Genomic DNA, 18,023 nt, shown 5'->3' with positions numbered 1-18,023 from the left:
CTGAACTCAGACACTTTGTCTCCGAGCTCTAGCCTTTATGTTTGATTTTGAGACGGGGTCTCACTGAGTCACCAGGGCTGCCTTGACTTGCCATCCTCCTGCCTCAGCCTCCTGAGTTGCTGCCGTTAGAGGTCTGCGCCACTGTGCCCGGCCATCTTGCATGTTCTTATTCTTAGTTTGGATCACAGTGACTTCCATGCCGTGGTTCCTTCCTGGTCTGGGCTGTGCTCAGTTTCCCTGAGGATAGTCCCTGCTTGCCATCAGTGAGGAGCCTCTGAGGACTCCCCCAGGCAGGAGGCCTATAATGGAAGGGGCATCAGCGTAGGAGGTGGAATTCCACTCCTGGCTCTGCTCTTGCTTTCAGGAGCTCTGCATCTTGAGCAAATCGATTTTGCTGTGTCTCTGTTTCTTCTTACAGAGTGAACTGGTTGTGGTCAGGGTGCAAGGTTCCTGGTAAACAGAAGCAGGCACTTCTCACTCGGCCCTGCCTGGTGGGCCTGTGGACTGTCTGTCCACATCTTGCTTCCCTCTTGATTTCCTGCATTCTGCCAGAGTTTCCAGCACTGGTCCCGGAGGCCTTGTTGGGCTTCATCTTGGGACATTTGATATTATTTGTCAAACATCAGTTGTGCCCTGGTTGGGGCCTAGGTACTAGGCTTGGCCCTGGGGATTCTTGACTGATCATGGCCAGAAGCTTTTATAGCTGAGTTTACCCAGAGCAGTAACTTAGTCCAGCTCTCAGCTGACCACACGGTTGGTGTTCCTGAGATTCCATCTCCCTGTGGTCAGGGTCGGTGCTGGTTAGGTTCAGTGTCACCTGCGCCCACCTCCTTGAGATTGACAGGTGAGGAAGGGAATATTCAGTCAGTACTGTTCTGTGCCAGGCGTTTGGTGTGTGATCTTGGTCCTCATTTTATCGACTCTCTTACTGGGTCTTGTTTTCCTGGTGTACAAGAAGGAAACGGGCAGAGAGCCCATGTAACTTGTTTTAGGCAGAGGATGGTTCTGCTGTTTTACCCGAGAGCTGCTGCTCTCCCAGGGTGTCACATCACCTTCCTTCCTGCAGCCACTTTGCCTTCCCAGGGGCTGGTGCGAGGACCTTAAAGCTCAGGGTGAAATGAACCTGTGACTTCAAGTTGCTTGTTCTTTCAGCCACTTTGGAAGTACTTATTTTTGACATATCCTTCTCCAGCCTGTTAGATGGCTCTTACCAGTTCCTGGATATGTTTATGACCCTTTTTTGGCATGGTGAGAAGGGGAGATTTTTCTGATTTAAAAAAAAGCGGGGGAGAACTGGGGTTGTGGCTCAGTGTAGAGCGCTTGCCTGGCACGTATGAGGCCCTGGGTTTGACCCTCAGCACCACATAAAAATAAAAAAGCAAAGGTATAAAAAAATAAAAAAATACTTAGCAAGGTAAAATCAAAAGAAAAAAACATTTAGGCATGAGTTTCCTTTGTGAACTACTTTTTAAAAATGGTGATGTGGGCAATGTATTAAAAAGCAAATTCTTGGCTCTTTTTTAGGACTCACAAATTCGCCAAAGTACTGCTTACAGCTTACATCAGCCTCAGGGAAACAAAGAACACGGGACCGAGCGGAACGGAAACCTCTATAAGAAAAGCGATGGGTAGGTGCAGTGGCATTGCCGACGTAGAAGCTGAGACAGACGCTGGTGATCTCCTGTGTCCGAAATGTCTAAACTCTTGCTGTTTTTCCCTCTTACCCATAAGGATCCGGAAAGTGTGGCAGAAAAGAAAGTGTTCAGTTAAAAATGGATTTCTGACCATATCCCATGGAACCGTAAGTATCCTCTTCTAATCCGTGATCTGTGCTGTGTGCAGTTGGAGAAAGTCTGGCTGGAGACAGCGGTGGCGTCTGGGGACACGGTGTCCTGTGTGGGATGTGGCGTGGAAGCTGCGTTTGGAAAGCCAGCCTGCCCTCCGGCTAGCTTTGGGGCACCTGCTCTGCCTTCTCGGTAGGAGGAGCTTGTCACTCCTCTTCAGAGTCAGGGGTGACTGGTGAGCCAGGGGTCTTTACCTAGAAGCAGGTGACTTCCAGAAAGCACAGAGCAGCAGACGTCTCCCCCAGCTACCCTTGTCCTGGTCTCACTTGGGAAGATCTCTGCTTTTCCATTAAATGGAAACGTTTCAGTGCTCAGAACTCTGGGAACCAGAAATCCAAGAGAAAAGATTTCAGTAACCTCATTATAAAAGTCTCCCGCACGAGGCCCAATCTTAATCGAGTTCTCTTCTGTCTTCTTCATAAGAGCCCATGCAAGAAAAGCAGCTCTGCCTGTTGAGCTTTTGAGAAAACCAAGCAGAATAAAATCACACACCAGTCTAGCTTTCAGAGACTGGGAACTGGACTCAGAGTCACGCCCGACTTCTCTTCCAAGAGGCATTAGGCATATTATCCCCTTGCCTGGTGTGTCCGGGGCTGGTGGAGACCACGTGGGGTGGGCTGGTGGACACCTCTGGAAAGGTCTAGAGGCTGTCGTTTTGTTCTCCCGAGCCGGGCCCAGCACTGGTGCACCCAGCAGCCTTGGTGGCATAATGGATGGTGGTGAGGATAAGTCACCCTCAACATGATGCATTTATTAAACAGGTGCCCTTCATCTTGGTCCTCCTTCCCGCCTCCCACCAGCCCCTGTGAAAAGCAGAGCAGGACAGGAGCCCAGATGAGTTTTTCAGGTCCTTAGAAAGATCATCTATCACTCATTGTCGGGGTCTTGAGAAGCAGCCCTTCTCAGTACTTTAAAAAATCAGGGCAACACACTGAAGCAGGACTGTGCTGCGGGTCCCTGGGAACCCATCGTTCTTGCCAATTCCATCAAGGGAAGGGAAAGGGAGTCGAGAAGCAGCACGTGTGCGTTTAGCCTGTGGGGCTCTGGCCCAGGGATTGACTGTGTCTCCACCAGACAGTTGAACGTCATCCCTTCTCCCTAGTCCAGTGTCACTGGCACAGTCACCACCTTACTCTGGGGACCTTGTGGTTCGGATCTCTGCGCTTTGCTTTCCCTGTAAAGAAATGCACAGGGTGAGGAGAGGTGTGGGTGCCCTAGACCAAGCAGGGCAACTTCATTAACTGTGTCTCACTTGGAATGACGACGTGAGACCAGGAACTAGGCAGCTTCCTCGCAGGGTGTAGCACGCCACACCCTGCGACTCAGGCTTCCCATTGCTCGTTCTGTTGTCTAGCTTGGGCTTACCACCCGGGTGCAGAAGTTGCCACCGAATGGTTTCATTTCGTGCTCGTACAGCTTCCAAGTCACAAGGCATATCTATGTAGGTAGGAGTTCCCGAGGCCCAGGGCCTCAGCCTGCGCCAGGGAGTTGCTACCATGCCTTGCTACCATGCCATGACAGAGGACAGAGGACAGGCCTGCTCATCCTTCACTGGCAGCATGGTTGACTTCAAGTCACTGAGTGCTCACGTCCTCTCAGAAGACCAGCCTAGTTTCCCTTGCGTTTCGACGGCTTGCCCTGTTTTTGGCAGATGGTACGGTTTTCACTGGCTTCACTAGGGCGCTGACAGCTCTGCTTGTGCATATCTAATGAGAGTTTCGTGTTTTGAGAGGACGCCCTCTCCAGGGATGCTTCATCCTGCCATTAGCAGCCACTTCCTGCTCCCGCTGCCCGGGCTGCAGGTGGGCTCTGCCCTGGTCCGCCCCCCAGGCCTTGCAGGAACATAAGAAGGCTGCCTGCCAGCCCTCCCTCCACTTGCTGAGTATTTCCTTCCCCCCTTTTCCTTGTCCTTTTCTGCAAGCCCTGGAAGCGAGGGTCTTGAAGCCCCTCCAAGGTCCCACACCTACAGTGTGGCATGTGCAGACTTGAATGACTCCCGCTGAGAAGGAGAGTTGAGATGCCTCTTCGCTTCGGTTTGGTGTTGATCTGGCTTCTCGCGCAGCTTTAGCCAGCACCTCCTGCATGTGCTAGTTCGCCCCTGGGGGGAAAGGGCACCTTTCCAAAGACCTGACTCGGACCGGAGGTCTAAAGGCAGCACCTGGCAGACAGCTGAGAACCGGGTCCTTCAGAAGTGGAAGCCCACAGGGCGTATTTGCACTGTTTTGAAAACGCTTCCCAGGAAGCTGGCAGCCTTCAGCAAGGGAAGAGGCTGTGTTGTGTGCAGGCTGGGGTGAGGGGAGCCCCCGAGAGGCGTTCCGTGAGAGCCCCAGTTGGTATTCCCTGGCAGCCGCGCCACGCCAGTCGTGTTTTCTGGCACTGGGAAGAAGTGATCCTTGGGACGAAACACTCAGGCTGCGTGTCTTCTTTGCCAAGTTCACAGTTCTGCCCCACCACCAAAGGCTGCGGGCTGTGTTCTGCTGGAAGAATTTCCACTGGCTCTTAAAGCATCTCAAAATTTTTAAATGACCACCAGTCACGCAGAAAGAAGAATACAAACTTCCTTTTAAAAAGCCTGTCAAATGGCAAAAAGTAGAATGCCTGGTTAAAATGGGAGATCGGCTGATAATCCACGCCTCGTGGCCAGCACTGGGGCTTCGCCTCTCTCCCCTGAGGTTTCTGCTAAGCCAGGCTGCTCAAGTCAGGTTCTCAGGGAGTGCCCGCTACCGTGGGGAGCAGATGAAACTGCTGGGTGGCTGAACTGAGTGATGACACTTCTTTCTAAATTACAGCAGGGAGAGAATTTAATGGATAGAATTTTCTCCCATAAATTTTTCTCTTGGCTTTTCTCTAGCTAAGGATTCATCTGAATGGACAAATAGCAAATCATTCTTAATGTAGAACTTAGAACGACTGATGTCGCTTAAGATTGCCAGCTTGTAGTCTCGTGGTTGTCATTTTTTTTACATAGTGACATTTGTCCCTTTCTCATTATTCCTGGTTTAAATACAGGCACTGGATTCTTTTTCTGTATTTCGTGGTTTCATTTGCTGTGAAGTGAGAAATCTGTCTTTGAGGTGGTTATACTGACAGAGAATAAACAACTTTCCCCATGCTCCAGGGAAGTAGGAAGAGTCAAATTTAGAGGTGGGGATGGAGAAAGGATGATCCTTCAAACTGTGGTTCTTTGCTGCTCCAAAGAAGTCCGGGTGAGGGACTGCCTTCTGTGGATACCCTGTCAGGGCCAGGGAGAGGGCAGCAAGCTCTCGGCCTGGAGCCCAGCGGGTGTGTTGGAACCCTGTCTTCCCTGCTCCCAGGCTGAAGGACCACAGCAAATGATTTCAGGCTGTGTCTTTATCTGCAGCAGTGGAGTGGGAATATTGAATGAATGAATCCGTGAAGCCTGTGTACCGCAGAGCCTGGCTTGTGTAAGTCGGCACTAATAACAGCTGAGTGAGTGTAGCTCTTCTTGGTCCCATTTGTCACCTTGTCCATTAAGTGCTTCTGCATGCACCAGAGGGCATGGGCCCATTTAATTGCTCCTGTGTCTAGGAGCGTCGGTCACCACCATCTGGAAGTAGGCCTGAGAACTACATGTCTCTGTGTGGGATTGTGGGGCAGCCAGATGGGCCATACACCTTGTTACGGTGCCTGGTCTCTACATGGGGCTCCTCTCGCCACTGTAAAAATGGATCATTTGTGTCTTAGTGTCTGGACCAGCCAGTAATCCTGTTGGTAAAGATCTAAATTGGTGGTGCTTTTACTTGGAACTGTTAAGTTTGCAAGATTAGATAGCTTGGAGTCTTCTGGTACTGTTTCCTGATGATCCTAGAATTCTGTTAGGAATCTGTGGGCAAAGGAGAATATCCAGTGGATAAGATCCACACAGCCACAAACCAGGAACATCCGGGACAGCCCTGTTTGTCTGACATCTGTGTGTCCAGACTTCAAATCCTTCACCCTTTTTCAAACCCAGATCCTGCCCACTGTAAGAATTGGTCCCATTTTAATGGAGACCTCTCTGCCTGCACTCTGTAGTGGTAGTGGCAAGAAGCCCTTGGGTCTGCGGACGCACAGGACTTCTTAGGCCTGCCAGTACGTGTCTGGATCACTCCCAAACCCAAACCATCTGCCCTGAAGCAGCTGATGACAAAGGGGAGTGGACAGCACAAAGGCCGGAAGCCAGAGACGGGGATTTTGTCTGTCCTTTGGCAGCTCCATAGGTTAGTAAGGTAAGCCCTCCCCACGTGGAGATTTCTCCAAGCTCTTAAGGCATTTTACCATTCAGTATTCTTGTTTCTGAAATTATCTTCTTATCCTCTGCCCTTTGCTTTTCTGAAAAAATATGATTTTTGTTTTTAAACTAGTAAAATGGCCATTTTTGACACAGCTGTGGTGAAGGTGTGCTGTGCTCTTCTGTGTGGCGTTGGGGTTACGTCTGTGAATGTGTGTTTTGTTGAAACTCCAGGGACATTGACAGTCATGGTTGAGAATGGTGACTCTTCTCTGCTGTCACTTCAGAAAGCAGGGGAAATCTCTGCTGTTTAGCGTGGCGATCACTTTTCCTGGGGATGAGGTTTTCACTCAGAAACACTTTTAAGAGCACTGGAAATTGAGCTGACCCCAGACCCTCTCCACACCCTGTGCCCCCGTAACAGTCAGACCCCAGGCTTCGGGCCTGCAACCCAGGAGCATTTTGGTCTCAGGGAGCTAGTGCCCCAGCCTGGAGGCACCCACTGCTCTGCCCCTTGTCCAGGGAAGTGTGTAGACCACCTGTGAGCCCTGGCAGGAGGACCCTCGTCCAGGCAGGTGTGTAGACCACCCGTGAGCTCTGGCAGGGGGACCCTCGTCCAGGCAGGTGTGTAGACCACCCGTGAGCCCTGGCAGGGGGACCCTCGTCGGGAGGTGCATAGACCACCCGTGAGCCCTGGCTGGTAGGATGGTGGCCCTTGTGTGTGACTGAAGTCTCTGTTCTGCCCATGTTCAAGTCTGCCTCTGAGAGTCATCCTGCAGCTTGGTGAAGCCACTTGCTCCTGCTGTTTCCCTGAGCAGTGAGGCAGATGGTGACCTGTTCCTTCCCACTCATGCCTTATTTTTTGTTTCTTTTTAATCAGGCTAATCGGCCTCCTGCAAAGCTCAATCTGCTAACTTGCCAAGTGAAGACTAACCCCGAGGAGAAGAAGTGCTTTGATCTCATCTCACGTAAGGCTCGTCCCTGGGTACCAGCCGTGGAGATCTTACTGTAAATGCTCTTCCAGGGCGTCAGTCCCACGTCAAACACTCCGTTTTAAAGATTTGATTTTTGAAGAGAGATGTCCCCATTTCGAGTGGACTGCCTGCTCTGTCTTCCTGTTTGAGGTTGCTGGCTGGCCAGTCTCCCCCGTTGAGGGTTAGGCCTTGAGGGCCCGGAAACCTGGAGGCAGCCTCTCAGCTCTGAGCCTCGGCTCTCCTGTTGGTAAACAAGGAGGTTGCGCTGGATGGGCCTTCAGGTCTAAAGTCCTGCACCTTTTTTTTCCCCGTGAAAGGACAATTTTGTTGTCAAAAGCTTTCCCAGTTTATTTGCATGTTAGAAATGCTATAAATGGAACCAGTAGTGTCCCCAGTAGAGCCCTGAGGACTTTGGTTTGGACATGTTCTTCTTCCCCACCAGGGAACTAGTCTTTCTGCTTCTGCGTGCTCTTCTTTGTGGGGCACACAGGAGTCACCACGGAACCGTCAATCACGGTGAATGTTGACTCGGACCCCCCCCCAAAGAGAAGGGTTTGTGATGTCTTAAAGAAAATGTGATAAGCCTCTTGTCCTTGGTTGTTTGAAGTGGCAGGGTTACATTTCAGGGAGGGAAGGTCCAGTCACCCTTCTGAAGATGTGGCCTCAGGGGTTTGGGCCCAAGTGACAGCCTGTGCATTGTGGGAAGATGCCCAGGCCGCCCGCCCTGGTACCCAGCGAGAGGACGGCTGGTCAGCCTGCTGACTTGCACTCTTGGGGTCCAGGAACTCATTCATGTGATGGAAAGTTCACAGCAAACCCGTGAGATGGTCACTGCCTTCTTGACTGTGTCTCCTTATCCCTCACCACATCCCTCTCAACCAGGGGTCTTGCAGGGTGTGAGCAGTGTGATGTGGGAAGTGTCTGGCAGCCATTCTCTTCTCCAGACACTGGATCTGTTTTGTAAGAGACAGGGAATTTTATCCTTTGAGCCCTCACCCTGTGCACACCCTGTCCGTCCAGCGTGCGCACAGATTCTCTTCTCTGGGATCCTTTGTTCACTTGCGACGTTGTGAAATGCTGAGAATTTACCATAGTTTTAATTGTGATCACTGCGGGTCACCTGCCTGCAGATAGCAAAAGTAAGAAAACCTGATGCCGTGCCTAGACCCCCTGCCAGAGTTGTTCAGGGGGCCAAAGAACTTCAGAAGTGAAAACCTTACTGGAAGTGGGCACGTCTGCTCACCTTGGGGTTCAGATGTTTATTATGGGTCCCCAAGCACAGAGCCACTGCCGGTGACCACTCTGTCACCTACAGAAGTTAGACCTCCCTTCCCCTGTTTTTTTCAGATTTAATTCTTTCCTACCTTGTGTTTGGGCTGAGGGCATAGACAGGTACCTGGTGCATATCCCTCCCCGGCACCCCCGCTGTGCCCATCTCAGTGTACTTATCCAGAAGGGCGTAGTACGTGTCCTCAGCCATGTGTATAGTTGTGACAACTAGGAAGGTAACACTGCACGATGCTGTTCCCTGAGAATCTTACCTGTTTTCCACTAATGACCTTGTCCTGCCCCAGGATCCGCTCCACAGCCCCATGTTGCCTTTATTTCGTTTCCTTTCTTCTGGGACCCCTTGTGGCTAATAGCTCTCCAGTCTTCCCTTCCCTTTCGTGACCTTGATGTGTGTTGAGGAATATTGATCAGTTTGTTGTCAGACATCTTCAGTTTGGATTCCTCTGATGTTTTCTCACAACTGAGCTGAGGTTAAGTGTTTTTGGCAAGAATAGCAGAGTGAAGCTGTCACCTCACACGCCCCCTCCTGCACACAGAGAGCCAGCAACCCAGCAAAACACTTGTAAACCCTGCTTACGCCAGCTGTCCATATTATATACAACCATTATTTAACAGTAACCTATTGCCTTAGCTGTTTATAACTCAGGACTCCCAGACCATGTAATGCTTAGAATTTCTCACACATACTCATCTTTTTCTAAGAAAACCAAAAAATTTCTTAGCTATTCTCTGTAGAAAAGTCTTTCATTATTCAGAAGGCTCTAACAGTTACTTTTGGGTTGATTTTAACAAATTAAGTTTCTATTCAGTTTCTGGAAGCTGCAGCTTTTAGACTTGGAGGGTGGAAGATAAGGGCAGGTTTATTAATTTCCATTACAAAGCCACAATTACCGAGCAAGGCAGAGGGAGTGCTTGATTTTATACAAATCATTAATTTCCTGGCAAGAGCTAAGATTATTCCTGAGGTTAATTATCAACCACTTTGTTCTGGAGTTGTGTTTGGATTGCTATCTGGGTTCACAACTGACGAGTCTCCTCCTGCCGTGCAGATGACAGGACCTACCATTTCCAAGCAGAAGACGAGCCGGAGTGCCAGATGTAAGTCACTTGGAAGTGGGACCTGGGGCGGACCCCGCAGCAGTCCTGGGGTGTGACACTCCCTGCTGTCGCCTGTCTAGATGGATGTCTGTGCTGCAGAACAGCAAGGAGGAGGCTCTGAACAATGCCTTCAAGGGCGACGACAATACCGGGGAAAACAACATCGTCCAGGAGCTGACCAAGGAGATCATCTCGGAGGTGCAGAAGATGACGGGCAACGACGTGTGCTGCGACTGCGGAGCACCAGGTGGGGGGCCCACCTGCCCGGGGCTCCAGGACGTGGAGATCCCATTCCGATTCACAGAACCCGTTCATTGATTTTCACTTTCGTTTCAAACATGAAATCGAGTGCAGCTCAGCCTGAGTTCATCCCATTACACAAATGCTTAATGAACCGTGCGCAGGCTGCAGTGGGCGGGGGCAGGGAGACGCCTGCCAGGCCGCAGAGCAGGACTGGGTGACGGCCGCCTGGCGGAGATGAGAAGATTGCTGGGCTTTTTGAGAAATGAAAACTGAAGGGCGTAGCGAGGGTGAAACCAAGGCCATCCGGTCTGGTAAGACAGAGAGGCTGTGCGCACGCACTGGCTCTGCCTGCGATCGCTCAGCAGGCCTTTGTCCTGCTCTATTGAACTTCCAGAGGAACTGCCTGTCACTGCCTAGCTCTGTTTCCAGAAGAGCTGTACTTCTGGGGAATGTCAGTTTTCCTTTCTGTAAAATGAAGGAACAGGTCCTCCTGCCTGTCACACTCTGGGACACGAGTTGCTTATGTTTGCATTTTGATAAAGCATATCAGAGGCTTCATTTTAATGAACATACATTTTTAACAACTAGTATTTTTAAAAGTTTCAGCAGTTGAGTTATTCTAATTAAAATGGAAGATGCCGGGGGATCAGGGCCACCACGCATAGCCTGGTGGGAAGGATGGTGGTTTGGCCAGAATGGTCGGCAACCTTTTCATTCCTTTAATTCCATGACCATTTCTATTTAAAAACACAACTAAAGCAGGACACGACAGCACACACCTGTAATCCCAGCTACTCGGGAGCCTGAGGAGGTTGGGAACAGCCTAGGCAATAGAGTGAGACCCTGTCTCAAAATGGAATTTCACAAAGGACTGGGGATGTAGCTCAGTGGTAGAGCAACCCTGAGTTCAGACCCCAGGACTGTAGACAAAACTCAGAGCAGCGAGCAGTGCCTCAGGTTCCTGTTACCCTCCAGGCTGTGTTTGGTTTTGTATCCATTAAAAAATGTCTTTTGACAGGAGATGAGGTAGGGAGAGATAAGTAGTGGATTACGCACTTGCTTGATAAGGATAAGATAAGGGGAATGAAACACATCAGAAACACTTTCGTAAGGAAGTTAAAGCTGCCTTGTTCTAAAAGGCTAAGGCGCCACGGCTGGCGTGAAAACTTGGTAAGAACCGTCTAATGCATGCCTGTCACTGCCCAGAGCACGGAGCACCTGGCAGAAGAGACCTGGTGCACACAGACACGCCCAGGAGTGTTTCCTGGTGTGGATAGACTGTTTACAGTAACTCGAACCTTTTTAAATTTGTCTTCTTCTCTTTTTGGCAGATCCTACATGGCTTTCCACCAACCTGGGCATTCTGACCTGCATTGAGTGTTCTGGAATCCACAGAGAGCTGGGGGTTCATTACTCCAGAATTCAGTCCCTGACCTTAGATGTATTGGGAACATCAGAGCTGCTGGTAATTTCTAAATTCTTGATTTGGGGTTGGAAATAACTGAGCAGAAATCTGAGTTTTTATTGTAGCATTCAAATACATTTGGGTTTCTTGAAATTTCAGTGGGCTGGTGGTTGGTTGTTGCCACATGGATTTGGGTAATCAGAACCTCGTTCTCAGCTCCTAGCAGGTGAGGGCGCTTGTTGTTGCAAGACTCTATCCTTAAATGGGAAAAAGGAACGTGAACCCAAAAAGAGGAGTGTTCAGACCAGTATAAGATTCCACCCAAGTGGATGAGGACAGTAGTATGGTCCACTTCACCCATCCAGGAGTCGAACTCAGAACCCAAAGCCTGAAGCCAGCAAAGGGTTGCTTCTTACCTCAAGCCTCCAGCGGGCTTCTCCTGTCCCACATTGTCCCTCTTGGGAGAGAGACTGATCTTTGTTTTTGTTGCCATTAAAAAAAGAAAGTCTTTCCCTCTTTGTTCAGTGATAGATGAGGAGAAAAAGCATTTTCTGGGAGAGCTTCCAGGGTATTGAGGCTGTAGCCCCCTGAGTTAGGAGGTGAATCTGTGTGCTTCTGGCCACCTAAAACGTGAGCTTCTGTGGACTGTTTCCAGCCCACGATCGCCAGTGAGAAGCAGCACCTGAAGTTCTTTTTGAGTTCTTTTTGAGGTCGCTGGGCGTAAGTGAATATTGATTGCCATTGATTTTAGTATACAGAGTAGTGTTCTGGACAGAAAATCAATTACCACATCAGAGTTCCTCTCATGGGGCCATAAATCCTCTTGTTGACCACTCTGGGTCCCGTGGTGTGGACGCTCCTTCCATGGCGTTTCATGCTACCAATGTGAATTACCCAAAGCAGAGGTGCTGTTGCCCACAAAGAGGAAACACCAAAGAAGATGGAAAGGAACTCATTTTCCTCTTGATGAAATGACCAGGTGACTCCTGATCCCTGATTCAGATCTAGTGTTGTCTTTTGAGTCTGTATTCTCACAGAAATTTAAAGTTTGGCCAATTCCATCCATTTCAAGATATCAGACAGAGCCTGCCTCTGAAAACAGTTGTTTTCAAAATCTCATTTGCCAGAATGTTAATTTCTGCTTTGAACTTTCCCTTGTTGGAACCTATTTTCCTCTGTGGTTATCAGAAGAGCAAAGGTAGGATGGGCGTGGTGGCGCACACCTGTAATCCCAGTGGCTCAGGAGGCTGAGGCAGGAGGATCAAATTCAAAGCCAGGACTGGCGATGTCGGTAGAGTGCTTGCCTCGAATGCACAAGACCCTGGGTTCAATCCCCAGCACTGCCAAAAAAAAAAAAAAAAAAAAAAAAAATCAAAAAAATCAAAGCCAACCTCAGCAGTGCAAGGCAACTAAGCAAAGAGACCCTGTGTCTAAATAAAATACAAAATAGGGCTGGGGATGTGGCTCAGTGGTCAAGTGCCCCTGAGTTCAATCCCCTTTACCAAAGAAAAGAAAAGGTGGAAAGCAGGATGTCAGGGGTCTGGTTCTTGCTTTCTACTTGACCCTGCACTCAGGGATCCTCAGGTGGCTGAAGGTGGGAGTCTCCCATCACACCCCATCCCACTTGCTGTGTGCTAGGACTGAAACCTTATTCTTACCCCTTCTGGGGCTCAGCAGTAGGTGGGGAGTGTCGGGTGCTAGTTATGGTCACACACCACGAACCCCTACATTGCACTTATAAAGTATTGACAACACTTCAAGCCTTTTTCTTCCCTTTCCGCAGTGCTGGGGATGGAACCCAGGGGCTTGTGCATGCTAGGCAAGGGCCTGACCATAGCCCCAGCTCTCAGGCCTTTTTAAAGCACCTGGGTTGTTTGTTTTCTTCTGCTTAGACCATCGGCTATCTTAAAGAATGGTGACACCTCTGTCACTTGGGTGCGTGCCCCCTCCGTTTTTAGAATTATGTCTGGCACGTAGTAGAAGCTACAGAACATTTGCTATTGTTACTGTCTCCTCATCCAAGATGATTTTTACAAAATTCTCACAGAAGAATGACCCATGTTTCCAGGCGGGTGAGTTCCAGGGAGAGCCGCCCCACACCCTGGCTGTCTGCTCTCTGCCGAGGCTCCCTGGGTCATAGGGCAGCAGCTCAGGGTCTCTGGTTGACTTGTTCATCACTGTTGGTTCAGCCTGCTGGTCGCTCTTGCTCGTTAAAGAAGATGAGTGGATGCGACCTGGACAGGTTACCCCAGAGGGGTTTCTAGGTGAATAACAGTATGGCCACGACTCACAGGGATGTGCCGTGACAGGAGGGAGACTTCATTACGTTTGTTTTTTATTGTCTGGATTTATGATGTGTGACCCTGATGTTTTCAGACATTACATACATGGGGATGATTAAATCAAACTAGTTAAGGTATCCATCACTTCACAGTCTTACCATTTTTTTGTGGTAAGAACATAAAACCTACTCTGAGCAATTTTTGAGTGTCTTTTATTACACCATAGTTCCTGTGATCTGCCTTATTCATGGACTAACTGAAATTTTGTATCCTTTGACGGATTATCTTCACCCCCTCTCCCTGGTAGCCAGTGTTCTGCTCGCTTCCATAACTTTGATATAAGTGAAAACGTGCCCAGCTTATTTCACTTAACATGACGTCTTCCAGGTTCATCCATGTGGTCACAAGTGACGGAATTACATTCTTTTTCAAGGCCGAGTGGTATTCCGTTGTGGGTATTTACACCCCCTTCTCCTTATCTGTTTATCCACTGGTGGACACGTCAGTGGATTCTGGAACTTTGCTGTTGTGAGGTTGCTGCAGTGTTGGCTTCCTTTCCTTTGAATACACATAGACGTCTCCGTCCACCCAGTGGTGGTCTTCCTGAAACACGGGCAGACCTCCTTTTAGTTTTTCCAGGGACTTCTCTGTTCCATCCTTGCACACCAGCAGTGTGCAGGAGTATACACTGACACTTTTCTCCACATTCTCACTGACACTTGTTAACTTTTGTCTTTTTTTTTTAGCGTAGTGCTGGGGATGGAACCCAGGGCCTCATGCCTGCTAGGCACGCGCTCCACCACGGAGCCCACCGCAGCCCTGACCTCTGTCTTTATGATAAAGCCATTCTAATAAGCCTGAGGTGCTGGTGGCTGTGGTTTTAATTCACATTTCCCTGATAATCAGTGGTGTCAAGCATTTTATCCTGTGCCTGTTGGCCGCATGTATGTCTTCTTTTTGAGAAATGACTATTTTGGTCTTTTGGTTGTTTGTTTTCTTGATATTGAGTTATTTGAGTTCTTTATACTTTTTGGATTTTCTCTCCTTCTTGGATGTTTGCATTTGCAAGTATTTCCTCCTATTCCACAGGTTGTCTCTTTACTCCTGTTTCCTTGGCTGTGCAGAAGCTTTTTAGTCTGATGCACTTCCATTTATCTGTTTTTGCTTTCGTTGGTAAGGAGAGGTTTTTTAATGGCCTGAAAGAGACAGCAGGTGCTGAGTGGGGCGTGGCCTACACCTGGCCTCAGTGGGACATGGCTGGACCGCATTCTCCTTTTCTGTCTGGCATCCTATCCCTACGTAGACAGGTGCTCACCCTCTAGAGTGTCACTCCTGCCCCCACACGGCCTCGCCACATTCCTCACGTAAGTCCTTCACTTCATTCTGTGGGTTACTTGCTGGCCGCAGGTTTGCAGACCAGGTCCCTGCACACTGCTCAGTGCTGCGTCCCCATTTCCCTCTCGAGTAGCTGTTGTTTCAAGCGCACTTGCTGTCCGTGTTAACTGAATGGACTTTGCAGCATCCATGGAGCTGGCTGGTCACAATCTTTCTCCTTTTTACTTGCTTAGAATCCCTTCTCACTCCATGGCATGGAGCTTGTGTGATTGGAGTATTAATTTGATTAGTTGGGGGAAGTTGTGGCCTCCTAACCATTTCAGCACACATCAACTTAACAGGTGTAGGTTCTCAACAAACCTGCTTTCAGAAAACCTTCAAGTAAGCAGAGATTTTTAAAAGATAAATTTCCTTCTGAAATAAAAAACCATGATTTCAGCGTTGATATTTTTTCAAGTCATAGAAAACCAGCGTCACTGGTTAGTACTTACTATGACCTGTTTCTCTGTCGTAAGTGAAACTAGTAAAGGAATGCTCGGGCTGGGGCGCAGCTCGGTGGTAGAGCGCATGCCCGGCATGTGCAGGCCCTGGATTCAAGTCCCTCCACTACTGTTTCATTAAACATTTAAGAACTCTGACCTAGCTCTGACCTATAATCCCAGTGGCTTGGGAGGCTGAGGCAGGAGGATCACAAGTTCAAAGCCAGCCTCGGCAACTTAGCGAGACCCCGTCTCAAAATGAGAAGGTCTGGGATGTGGCTCAGTGGTTAAGCACCCCCGGGTTCAATCCCTGGTACCTGGGGGCTGGGGTGTGGCTCTGTGGTAGAGTGCTTGCCTAGTATGTGGGAGGCCCTGCAAAAAAAAAAAAATTAAAATCAAGGAATCTGACCTGGAGGCTGACTTGCATGGCTGGTGCTGGGTGTTGGGAAGGAGCTGAGTAAATAAATCCATCTTAAGGAGCACAGGTCTTCAGAAGGGCGGGGGGTGGGAACTCACTTCCCCCTGTGTCTGTGGGGGTGGTCCAGGGACCTTTTACACGGCATCCTCTGGAGAGGGCTCGCTGCTTCTCAACTGTGATTTTTATGGGTACCTTTGGGCTTTGTCCGTCTTCATTAAAGGCAAACCACTTTATTGCTCTATTTCTTAGTGGCCACTAAATAAATCATCAGATGTATGAGTAATGGGCAGCTGTGGAATGCATTAATAATTGAGCACCCTGAAATAGACTTTTGTTTTTGCAGCTTGCCAAGAATATTGGGAACGCGGGCTTTAATGACATCATGGAGTGCTGCCTCCCAGCCGAGGACTTGGTCAAGCCCAAGCCCAAGCCAAACAGTGACATGTGAGTATGGACTGGTGCTCATGTCCTGAACACAGAGCTGCCCTTCACTCAAGCCCTGCCCTGCGGGCCAGGGAGTGGCAGATTTGGGGTACGTCATTCACTGCTTCTGTGTGGGAAGTAAATTAGCTTATGTCTGGTATGTATGTTTGTTTGTTTTTGAGTCATTTTCACCTTTTCATGTGTCCAGTAGAAACTTGGTACAGCCGGGGTTTTTAGGAGTGGCCACGGACAGCAGTTCAGCAGCTGTCTGCACATGAAGATGGCCCTACAGTGAGTTCCCTGCCGCTGGCAGAGTGACCCCTGGAGGTTTGCTCTTTGGCAGCTTCCCCATCTTGGTTCTCTCTACGTGGATTCTGTGCCCGAGGGGCTGGTCTTCGTGAGTCTGTGAGCTTTCTGTAACCATCTTGTGGGTTGCTGGTGTCTTTGCAAGTGTAGAATGTGTTGTTTCCTTCAAGAAAAAATCTGTGTGTTTGATTGGAAAGCATTAGTGCCTCCTCATGCTTCCAGATGGTCCACGGAGGCAGGGAATTTACTCACCATCCTATCAAAGTATACGTCACCCTGACCAGCTGTCTTTCAGAGGTGGACAGGGAGACTCTGAGGCCACAGCAGTGCCTGCCTGCACCTTAGACTTCAACTCTATTTCTGAAGATGGCCTCTCTGCCTGCAGAGGGCTCAGGGGTGGTTAGGAGACCTCTCTCTTCTTTCTTCTGTCTGCCTGCTGTACATTTGCATGGGGAGGCTGGGTCCAAGTATTTTGGCAGGAGAGAGAAAAGTCAAAAAGATGTAATGAGAGAGAGCACCCAAATCCATTTAGAGAGACAGCATTTTCCTTGGAACAAACTTGAAATGAGCTGATGACTTGGGTCCTCCTAAAGAGCAATTTACAAGCCAGCTGCAGCACTGCACGCCTGTAATCCTGGAGGCTTGGGAGCCTAAAACAGGAGGCTCATGAGTTCAAAACCAGCCTCAGCAACTTAGCAAGGCCCTGAGCAACTCAATGAGACCATGTCTCTAGATTAATTACCAAAAAGGGACTGGGGTTGTGGCTCAATGGTTAAGCACCCCTGAGTTCAAAAGCACCCAATAACCCCCACCAAAAAACAAAAACAAAAAAAAAAAAGTATGTTTATAGGTAGGTGGTAGTGGACAGGCCCTTTGTAAAGTGAAGAATTGAGATTTCTGTAACCATCTTGTGGAACGTGTGTTTGGGAAACTGAGGCTGCAGGGTCTGTGTTCTGTTGTCATCTGACCCCGTAACTTGATAGGCAAGGAAGCAGGGGTAGGCGAAGGGAATGGAGGGGATGCCCGTCCCTCCTTGGCTTTCTGGTGTTGGGTATCTCAGGTGAGCCACTTAGAGGCATTGGATCACAGTCAGTTTGTGTTTGTGTCCTGTAACCAGCTGTTGGTGGCCTAGAATTCCCCTGAGGTTGGATCAGGTGTGGTTTTAGATTCAAGGCTTACAAAGGTACTCTCCTCTCTGGATGAGGATTGGAGTTTCAAATCTGTTTTCTTACCCAGACCTGGATGGGCACGAGGGACATAGACATCCCAGTCCTTCCTGGGTCACAGGGCAGGGACTGTGTGTGTGTGTGTGTGTGTGTGTGTGTGTGTGTGAGAGAGAGAGAGAGAGAGAGAGAGAATTATAGTTACATTTAATGGCAGGCTTCACTGTGACGCGTTCATTCCTGCACACAGCAAAATTTGGCCTGCTTCATTCCCTGTGCCTCCCCTCCCTGCTTCAGTCCCCACCCTCTACTCTATTGGGCTGCCTCCTCTTTTCCTGGGATCCCTTTCTTTTCCCTTTTTCTCTCTAGCCTCTACATATGAGAGAAAACATTTGATCCTTGAATTTTGTACTCATCTCATTTGGCACGAGGTTCACGAGCTCCATCCATTTTCCTGCAAGTGACATAATTTCATTCTTCGTCAGGGCTCATTAAAACTCTGTTGACCATATACACCACATTTTCTTTAACT

General features: G+C 49.2%; 1 protein-coding gene across 4 annotated transcripts in view; it reads left to right on the top strand.

The window, feature by feature from the left end:
• Positions 1-18,023, top strand: part of Asap2 (ArfGAP with SH3 domain, ankyrin repeat and PH domain 2) — a 126,975-nt gene that overhangs the window by 84,454 nt on the left and 24,498 nt on the right. For all 4 annotated transcript variants that reach the window (XM_047523497.1, XM_047523498.1, XM_047523496.1 and 1 more), the window contains 7 exons: positions 1,525-1,628; positions 1,732-1,801; positions 6,956-7,043; positions 9,389-9,437; positions 9,518-9,684; positions 11,012-11,145; positions 15,943-16,043. In XM_047523497.1, coding sequence (XP_047379453.1) covers positions 1,525-1,628; positions 1,732-1,801; positions 6,956-7,043; positions 9,389-9,437; positions 9,518-9,684; positions 11,012-11,145; positions 15,943-16,043 — 713 coding nt within the window. The remainder of the gene's footprint in view (positions 1-1,524; positions 1,629-1,731; positions 1,802-6,955; positions 7,044-9,388; positions 9,438-9,517; positions 9,685-11,011; positions 11,146-15,942; positions 16,044-18,023) is intronic.

The sequence above is a fragment of the Sciurus carolinensis genome, chromosome 13 (genome assembly GCF_902686445.1).
Source record: "Sciurus carolinensis chromosome 13, mSciCar1.2, whole genome shotgun sequence".
NCBI classification, from domain to species: Eukaryota; Metazoa; Chordata; class Mammalia; order Rodentia; family Sciuridae; genus Sciurus; species Sciurus carolinensis.
Note: the sequence above shows the minus strand (reverse complement) of the source record. Positions and strands in the feature narration are given on the sequence as shown.